The sequence below is a fragment of the Corvus brachyrhynchos genome, unplaced genomic scaffold, assembly GCF_000691975.1.
Source record: "Corvus brachyrhynchos isolate BGI_N302 unplaced genomic scaffold, ASM69197v1 scaffold97, whole genome shotgun sequence".
Taxonomy (NCBI): domain Eukaryota; kingdom Metazoa; phylum Chordata; class Aves; order Passeriformes; family Corvidae; genus Corvus; species Corvus brachyrhynchos.
The window spans coordinates 4,612,562-4,622,637 of NW_008239758.1; the positions used below are offsets into that span (position 1 = coordinate 4,612,562).

Below are 10,076 nucleotides of genomic sequence, written 5' to 3' on the forward strand. Positions count from 1 at the left end.
CAGCAGGAAATATTCAGCAATTACAATGTATTCCCCAGGCGTGCTGAGGCAAAGAGAATGAAAGGCTAAATTGCCCCTTGTATTTACGGCTGCCCAGGGAAGACTTGGTGTGGTCCAGGAGGGGAAATGTGAGCTTTTCTCCTGTCTTACACTAATTACCAGGGGAGTGTCTCAGTTTCCATTCTTGAGCATGTTGCACTGGGGGGAAAAAATGGGAAGAAGATCAATTTTAAGAAATTACCTTGCCAGAGTGAGTCCAATCCCAATTTCTGAAAACCTGGGACAGAGGAAATACAATGGTGTAAATGATGAGGAATGGCTGCAGTGAATTTGGCCTACAGACCTATTTTTTTATATCTGCTGTGGGGGGAATGATAAAACAGTAACCTACCCTGAGCTGTGGAAAATAATGTCACCACCCCTGGCCCAGGCCCCATGGTCATTATTTTTAAGAGCAGTAAGACCATCAATCATGGCAGGAACTCGTGGCTTTTCAGGATCAGCATCTTAATGTGGGGGAAACCTGAAGAAAGAATCTTAGTTAATGCAGCACAAGAGACACAGGAATCAACTTTAGACAGGGACAGTAATGCCCAGCAGATCTTGTTTGGCTTCCAATTATTGGCATGGTGGGTCTAAAGAGGTGATATGTCCTGAATCAGAGTCAGGCTGTTAGCCTGATTTCACTTTTGAGCTTTGGTGTAAAACAGAAAATAAGAAACATTCATAAGGACAAAATTCTGGCCCAGGTGAAACGAGCAGGTTATTTCTCACTAGACACCAATGGGCCCACAGCTACTCCTTAATTTGATTCAGTGTGATTTAGAGGCATAGGAAACCTTTTTCCCAAGTCACTCGGATCCTCTTGTAGCTGTCCTTACAGGGCCCATTGAGAATCCCTGTGTTGATGCTAGAAAATCAATTAGACACTTTCAAGAATCTCATTCAGCAAAGATAACAGAGTAATTGGAGCTGCTCTCCTTGCATGTACAGACCAAACCCCCACACATGTCTGTGTCTGCTGAAAGAGAAGCTGCTGAACTGGGTGCATCTCAATTACTCACAGGCTAATTCTTGCCACAGTGGCTGTTAATGGTAGATTTGTGCTGTGCTTGGGAAAAAAAATCACCTTTGCTTTTTCTGAGTCTACCCTCACCCCCTACTTCTTCCAGCTGAGGTACCAAGGCTCATGTCTCCTTGGTGCCCGAGGGGGTCACCCTGGCAGGGAAGTGTCACAAGGGACACCAGTCGTCCTTTCCTTTCAGCCTTACAGGAACATCATATTGATAGGGTATGATGGAGGAGGGAAAAAGCCAAGGCTTGACCAGGAGCAGCAGCTGATTTCTCTCAAACTCCTCACACACACCCACAGGACTGCAGTGAGTGAGAAAATGGCCTTAATTATCTGCTTCCACTCTGTGAAAGGAAGCTCAGACATTTCAAAGCAGCTGGCAAAAACCTTTGAGGCTACTTAGTTTCCTCATTAATCCTAGACCAGTCTCAGCAGCCTCTTACATCACCTTTCAGATATAAGTTCTTCTAAGCAATGAGTAATAAATGTTGGGGTTTACAAACCCGCTAATGCACTAATGGGATCTGGATCCACTTCCACATGCTTCACTGCTTAGTCCTCACAACCCCAAGTGCATGGTGCCCTTCTTGGTCAGCAATAACACAAACGATCCAGTGCATAGCTATGGAATAGTTGCCTCTGCTCATCAGAGAAAGCTCCTGTGTTTTTTCTCAGATGCTCCAGCCATAATGAGGCATTAATGATCTGCTAAATGCAATGCAGAAGCCAAGACGAGGTACAACTATCCAAAACACCGAGCCATGCAGCATATGCTTACCGGGCATTACCAGCAGTGAGATACTCCCTGGGACCTTCAGCGTTGGCTCTCGTTGTCTTTACTCCTTTTCCAATAAACAAACCAGCCTGGAAATGCACACACCTCCAATTACTTTAACAGATCGCTCCAAAGGGACCAAAGACCCCGTTTTTATCAATGAATGTGGGCAGCCCGTGCGTGCAGGCACAGGAGCGGCAGCAGCCGGGGCTCTTTCTTTGCTTTCGGTGTCACTTGGCACCTCTCAGTGTGACATTAGCACAGGATGTGGCACGCTCAATTCAGGACAGAGCCTGCCCTGCCATATGTTATGCATCAGCATCTTGGGCTCTCTTCTGACCCAAAGCAAGGCTCTGAACTCCCACTCTCTCTCTCTTCCCCTCGCAGAAGCAGTAAGGGACCCTGCCAAGCTCTTGATAACTTTTTGGAAAAAGAGTGTTGTTAAGAATTAAGGCTTTAAATAACGAGTGACGAGTCCCCCGACAGTCAGAGGAGAACATGAGCTGCTGTAACCAACGTACAGGCTTTGGGCTGGAGCAGCAGCTGCCATGGACCAAGATGTAAAATATACAAAGCACAGAGAACAGAACCAATTTCAATCTAGAATGTTGTGAAATGAGTTAAAAATGTTTTTTATATCTTACAGGTTATGTTTTCATGTCAACAGTATATTTGGGGGAAAGTGTTTTTCTTGGAACTACCCTTGAATTTTTGGTCTCATTTTGCAGAGGTGATGAGCAGGCCTTGGCACAAATGACTTTTCCTCATCCCCCTATATCCTGGCATCACTGTGGCCAGCAGCAGTGCTGAGTGTCCTGCCTGTGTCTCTTTAAATCTCATTTAGAAGCAGGTGTACCTATGGTCTGGGCACATTCCCTGTAACACAGCCACCCAGCTGAAGTGCCTGGAATGGGACCTTCATTCTGCTCAGCTCACTCTCTAATATTTAGAACAAACATTGCCCCCAAAAGCTGGTTGTGTCTTGATACAGTGTTGAAAAGACCTTTATCAAAATGTGAGACGCCCACAACCGTCACAGAGTAGCACACACAGTCAGTGCCACACTATTATATTGACAGGAACATAAAAACCATCCAAATACCTCGAAACTGGAGCGGACTCTGTTGTAAAACACTCCCAAGGGGGAATGCTCAGCCTGTCCCTCTGGATATCTTCCATCAGACTCTCCAGCAGGGACCCGGTGGAAGAGGTCCCATATCCCAACATCCTAAAAGACAAAGGGAGGTTTGAGAAACAGGGCACTGCAAATACTGGTACAGTTTACCTTGGGAGTTTAGCTTTTCACACTGTGCTGGCCAGATTTCCAACCTGAGCCTGTCCAAGGTGTGGGTCCTGGGGGACACACAGCAGCCCATAACTCCCACACCTCCCAGCTTATCCTTTGGCATGCACAGTAGTAGGTCCCCGGGGCACACACACAAGTGTTTTAAAAATGCATTTATTGTGGGTGGAGTTCGGGTGGTTTATCAGAAAACAGCCAGGTCTATACAGGTATATAAAACACAAATATGCTTTGGGTAAACATAAGAGATAATAATAAGGAGAGAGCATGTATTCATATATTGAAATATAAAATTTTATTGGGCATTTAACTATTAACTACTAATAAAAATCAACATTTTCTAAGAGATATCACACACCATTTCCAGGCACAATCGTGAGAGAAATCAGTGAAGTGTAGGCAAATACTTGTTCTTAACAGAGAAAAAGGTTGCAGAAAAACATATCCAAATTTTATGTCTTACTAAAAACTTAATGCTCCTGACATCAATAGATAAGTGTAGAATATTTGGGAAGTGGAGGCAAAGCATAGCTCTGCCATTAAATGGTTTTACCTGAGCACCAGCCGCTGCATTCTCCATTAAGTTGTTGTTGTTTGGATTTGCAATCCAGAACGTGCTGACAGCCCTGAAAAATCAAAATCGAAATGATCCTAAGCAGTTACCAAACAGGAAGGGATACATTTTCATAGCACTGCCCTGGACTTGAGCCACAACTCTCCAATTGACTTTAAAACTCCACACAACCTTTTAATGACACTCTTTAAGGAAAATAAACCATCTAGTAATGTCAGACATGGTCATTTATGGAGCCACATGCTGAACCTATTGTAAATTATATGAGAACGTTAACACAAAATCCTTGCTCTGTTCAATGCAGCTGAAGGAAATCCAAGGGTTGTTGGGGTTTTTTCAAGTTAAGCAGCTTTGGAAAATGCCTGAAAAGTGAAACTTCTGGTCTGTTTTTTGAAACTTCAGGGGCAATGGCAGGAGTTAGGGGATTCTCTATGAATTTATGAAGCTTCTACATGAAAAAACAGAACAAATATCTGTGCAAGCCGCAAATGGCCCATTAAGCAGAAGATTAAGGAGACATAATTTTGATGTTTGTCCCAGTAAGGAGTTTTTCTTCAGAGGGAAGATCAGTAGTGGTACACACAGAAGCCAGGTGTAGCTATGAAAACGTTGTCATCTGTTGTCTTACTTCATTGGATAACGTCTTTTGCAGGTAGGCAGTAAAGACCACGTATAAAAACACTGCTAACCTTCTATCTATGGTGCCTCCATCAGTCCTGGAGCTGATTTGAACTACAGGCAGTGTGCATAACTGTGGACTGACCTTAAAATTACTCTGAAGAAGATTATATGTGTAATTAAGGGAAAATTGCAAAATACTGGATATAAAAGTACCCTCAGCTCTCAGAGAGAATATTTGATTCAGTGTCATGAAGTAAATATCTGCGTAAAGATACATAAAGATAAGTGTGTCTTGAATGATGAACCAAAAAATCAGCATGGTTAACACAGAAATTTTTATGACTGCAACATTTCCAAAATTAAATATTATTTAAACAGCACCATGCAAAGTAATTTATATTAATGAGATTTCCATTCCTTCTCCTCCATTCTCAGAAGGTGCAGAGCCACTTCTTTCCTGTAATGATCATCTTGGGTAGAGATGATATTTTACTATTTCAGTGTATTTAATATTAATTGACATGCTCAGGGATATTGCATTAAACCCTAATTTGACCAAAAGGACTTAGCACAAGCCTCCTTTGATGTACAGTCTTATGAAGACAAATTCAGAAATCCTTCTTTTAAATGTAAATACTAAATCAGGCTAGTTAAAATACCAGCTATTTGTTACTAAATCTTACAGAAACCTCAACTTTGTACTCAAATGATCCCTGTCAGCATTTATATTCCCTCTTCAGGCACACAAAATTCCTGTTGACGTCAGTTATGTCTGTGCAAGACTGCAAGATTAACTAATATTAACCTACTTGGTTATTTTTGTATACAGAGGGATACTTGAAATAAATCCATTTCATGGAATCATATCCTGTAATTTCCCCTTGATGGGCTGCAACTGTACTTAACATCTGGGCTCACAAACACTATAGTCCCCATAGGTATAGCTCTGCTGGATTTCATTGTTTTCCTGGCAGTCACCCCTCAAACTTGTCATCTGCTGCTCTGGTTTCTGCCTCAATGAGGTGTCCAAAAGAGACTTAAGAATGAGGCACAACACAACCAGGTACCCAGTTTCCACTGACAGAGTGCTGGAAATCCACTGGGACCCTGCACATGGGTACAGCACCATGGAGTGAGCCACAGGGAGGGTAACAGAGAACTGGCACTGAGTGTGTCCCTCCTGGCCAGCTGAGTCTTGGAAATACAGATAGGAAATGGATTTAGACAAAAATGCAAGTGTCCCTGCCAGCCTGCTAAGATCAGTAGGCCTGGCTACTTCCACCCTCCCAAAGGATGGGCAGAAGCTGTGCTAAGGAGGCCGTGGAAGACTAGTTTTGGGGAGAGAAATACAACAACAAACTGCTCATTGTTTTAAATGGCATTTCGATTGTAGAGTTTCATTCTTCTGCATTTAGCTGCAGTTTGGCTAATCTGTGCTTCAGACTGGCTGCATGAAAGGCCAGACTTGTATCCAAAAAGCAGATTATAGCTTTAATTAATAAAATTAGTCCCAGCTTCAGACTTGCATGGCAGCCCTGAAAAGTTACGTACACAAAACTGTAGTGATCACTCTCATGACCAGGATTAATGTGGTTTAAAGATCACTTATATTTGCATGGAAAGATAAGGGTCCATGCCATCAGAACAAAACCCCAATAAATGATCAATTCCAGCATATCACTGATCGAAAACCCAAGCCTGGAAAAGCACCCACCCACAGCACTGTCACAGTGGCATTTTACTGTATGTGCCAGCATGAAACACTGTCCCCAACACAGGCTGCAGCCTTGCTGCTGTGGCCAACACCAGATGATTAAGATGCCTCTAAACACTGAATTATATATAGTTCAGCAACACAATATACGTGACCTTTATGCACTGCACCATCAGACACGAAAGACTCCAGCAGTCTGCACACGCCTGGCATGTGGGCACAGAGCACATCCCAGCCTGCTTCCAGCCCCTGTGAGGAACCCAAGCTGCTGCTGGCTTGCCAAGCAGCACAAGCCTGGCAAGAGCAACAGATGGAGAAGGGGAGTGCAGACAGCTCCGCATGACCTGCACACAGAGGAGCACAAACTGCTCTGGCAAAGTACATCTAAAATTACATCATCTAAAACCTCAGGATGGGAGGGGGGAAACCTCCTCTCTGGTCTACTCCACTTCAAGGGCTGGGATTTCACAATCTGATGCTGGAGCAGGTACCTGTCTGTGTTATTTAACTGCCTTGCTCTGATACACATGCTGTTCTCTGGCACTGCAAATTATTTTAAATTCTTTTAAAGCAAAGCTTTTATTACATTTATATCATCTGACTATATATCAGAGCCACAGGGTTCTGTCAAAGAATCACACATTTAATCTTTACTATAAAATCTACTCACCGATTCATGTGCTCAAAGCCCTCAGAGTCACACAACCAGGGCTGGATCTCACTTGGTTTCTTGTTTGAACTACTGAACCCCACACATCCAGATAAAGCCCTGAGTACCTCCCTTCTGATAATGAGCAACACCATACACCATTCTTCTAAGGACCATTATTAGCATAAGGCTTAATTTTTCATCCCAAACACGTTACTTCAGTTCCAGAGGTTTAATACCCACAGGGAAAGAAAGAAAGTTAAACTACATCCACAAATACTGGACAAGCCTCCTGTCAACCTAGGGAGCTCTGTACACAAAAAAAGGCTCTACAGACAGAGGAAATAATGAATATGAGAAGGCAATCAATAATTGTGACTGATCTGAACAATATAAATCAACTTTAGGACACATGAAGAGTGCTCCAGGTCCTGTATTGCATTTTCATTAATACATTCTTTCAGGGGACCCTTTCACACACAAAGCACATCTATGTCGTGTCTTACACAGCTTTATGTCCAGGACTGAGAAAATACAGTCATGAAAAACACAGGAGGTCAGGGGGTGTCTGCCTGAGCACACATCCAGTGAATGAGGAAATGCTCACAGTCACCAAAATGTCACTCAGGGTCCTGCAGGGCGGACAGCAACGCGGTGGGACTGGAGCAGGAATCTCTCTTTTCCAGCTGGGACATGTATGGCTTTTGTTGTGACCTTTTTCTTTTAAGTTCCTCTTCACAATGCCCTTGTGAGGATCTAGGTCAAAGCCAAGTTCCTGAGGACTTTCCTGGAACTGAAGCGACCATTTGGGTCTGTCCTGCTCATATTTCATTCCCTTTGTCACGTGAACATTTTGGGATATATTTCACATTGCCCAGACTTGAACAAGCCCTGTCTTTTTTATCTCTATTGCAAATTAAAGGTCCATTGCTTCAGTAAGCTCCATTTAAACTCCATTTCTTTAATTTTAAATGAAAGTTCCCATTATCACAAACTGTCCAGAATTACCATGGAAAAGATTTCACTGTATCTGATCACACTATATCTGATCTGATAATATTAATTAGTCTGTGCTGAGAACCTGACATTTATTTCAAAGAGCATTACCAGAGGACCAGTCTTAACTCCAACAAAGGAGAAGTCAGGACATTTATTGGGGAAAAGGTGCCTTATTTCAATATCCTGATTTCTCTTTGCATCACAAATGGCTCTGGGTCTTTAGCCCGGGCTAAGCAAAGAAATGAACTTGTTACTAATAAAATATGTCTCCTACCAGAAGGCCACGAGTTCCATGTATGGCAACACACCTAGAGAAGCAGTGGTGGATAGCCAGGTTATCGAGGCACATTGGGTGTTCATATCCTCCTCTCTCATCCACATCCTCAGCCAGGTGAAAATGCACAGGGTAACTGCCCAGGATTTGTTGCCCCATGTTTTTTAACTCCACTCCTGACATGTGAACAGAGCTAAAATTCCTTAGGGTCTGTTGAGACAAATGTAGATCCAGGTAAGGCGTTACAACAGAAACACGCACAAAAAGAAAAACAGGTTTGGGTTGTTTTTTTTTCTCTCCCATTAGGCAATATTTTTGCAGAGTGAAACACAGTCTGGTCCCAGGAGGAAGTGTGAGTTCCCTGTTTCCACCCACAGCAGCTCAGGACCTGCAGAGCCGTGTGCCAGCAGCTGCACACCTACAGGACGGGGCTGCCAAGGAGCAGCTGCCAAACAGCATGTGCGGTGTTTAGCAAAACCAGTGACAGACACGGCGCTCCTGCCAACTGCAGAAAGGGGGAGCATTCGCCACCAGGCTCTATTTCCTGGCAGATTCTACTGGCAAGTGATTTCAGCCCAGACCTGCACAGCTCCCCAGTTTCCACTGCCTGGTACAGGAGCAACTTTACACAAAGCCCCTGCACCAGCAAGGCTGCACCTCCACCCTGAACACGAGACAGCCAAGAGGAGGCAAAGCACAACAGGGTGAGACCCAGCACTTCTCAGAGCCAGGGAGGGAGCAGGTTTGCTCTGCAGGAACCACAATTTCTTCAGTGACATCTCAGGAACTAACCTCACACGGGCTCTACTCACAGCAATGCTGCTAGAGAATCCCCTCAAAGGGTTTCCCCTAGAAGGGCATGTTTTTGCAGACTTGCTGAAGAAAATGGCACAGTCTCGTTGCAAGTCTAGTTTTGCAAGACAGGCTAACAAACTTCCCCCTTTTTTATAGGCAAATACACCTTTTCCCACACACACAATGGTAATTTGATGTTTTATATTGCTTGTTTCCAAACCAGGAAGGGAACTATCTGAAACCACCTACAAGCAAATGTATTAAAATTACTCACTTTAATGTGTCCTCTGAATGTATCAAAAGAGGAAAACTGGCATCGATTTTGTCCATAACTGGCATCTTCCATTTCTCCTTGAATAAGTATATTTCTGGTCAGAAGACCAACCTCTGCCCTCATATCAGCACCATCTATGACTTCTCCAACGTGAAGACAAAGTGGGCTGCCTGTGGGAACCAGAAACCTTTTTATTCAGGGTGAACACAGCATCTTTATTACTGAATTATTCTGAGCAAGTGCACACCTTTTGTTTAAGCAATCACCAAGTCTGGAGACATGCCCAGTATCTGATCCCAGAGAAGAACAGCACTTGCCCTGGCTGCTACAAAGGACTTCTGCCTCTGGTCAAACTTTCAAGACCCAAAATAATATTGGGGCCTTCAGCTCTCATATGTGCCCTTGTGTTTATGGGACAAAAACTACTTAAACAGACAAGACAATATAAATATTTACCACAAATGACTACCCTAATAAAAATATTTCATACCATCAATTTTCACTTGATTGTTTTTACATTCAGGGCAAGGAAGGAGATTAAACTCTTCAGCCTGATGCATGGAACAATCTGTACTGGCAATGATGAAATGAGGATACGATCACCAGGTAACCAGCTTGTAACCTCATCCACCAGATGAAGAATTACTCCTTTGGACACCTCCACTTTAAGTCCATTATGAGGCACCCCTGAAAAATGAAGCAATCAATTATTTTTACAGTTGCACATGGCAGAATCATGCAATTAGATGAAGAGCATACTGATTTAATTTTGATCTAGATAACCCTGTGCACGATAGAAGTGCACATCCCTTTGTAGAAAGCTAAAACGTTACTTTGAGAGAGTACTGCTGTTAGGATGGTCAACATCCACGTGAGCCAAAGACTGTGCTATGATTATCATCGCGCTGTTCAGATTCACAGCGTGGCACAACTCCGCACCCTCTGGCACGGGTGCCCCGGTGCATATTCCCCGCCAGGTGACCACCGCATCCTTCCCGCATCCCCCCGGGTACCCACAGCATCCCC

At 43.6% G+C, this 10,076-nt stretch overlaps 1 protein-coding gene across 1 annotated transcript in view; it reads right to left on the minus strand.

Annotated features, from left to right (window-relative positions):
• LOC103621343 (transmembrane protein 2-like) overlaps positions 1-10,006 on the minus strand; it is a 17,282-nt gene extending 7,276 nt beyond the window's left edge. The window contains 8 exon segments of the mRNA XM_017742638.1: positions 242-277; positions 392-523; positions 1,851-1,936; positions 2,950-3,075; positions 3,704-3,776; positions 8,016-8,191; positions 9,051-9,220; positions 9,541-10,006. Coding sequence (XP_017598127.1) covers positions 242-277; positions 392-523; positions 1,851-1,936; positions 2,950-3,075; positions 3,704-3,776; positions 8,016-8,191; positions 9,051-9,220; positions 9,541-9,610 — 869 coding nt within the window. The 5' untranslated portion in view covers positions 9,611-10,006.
• Positions 10,007-10,076: the final 70 nt, after the last annotated feature.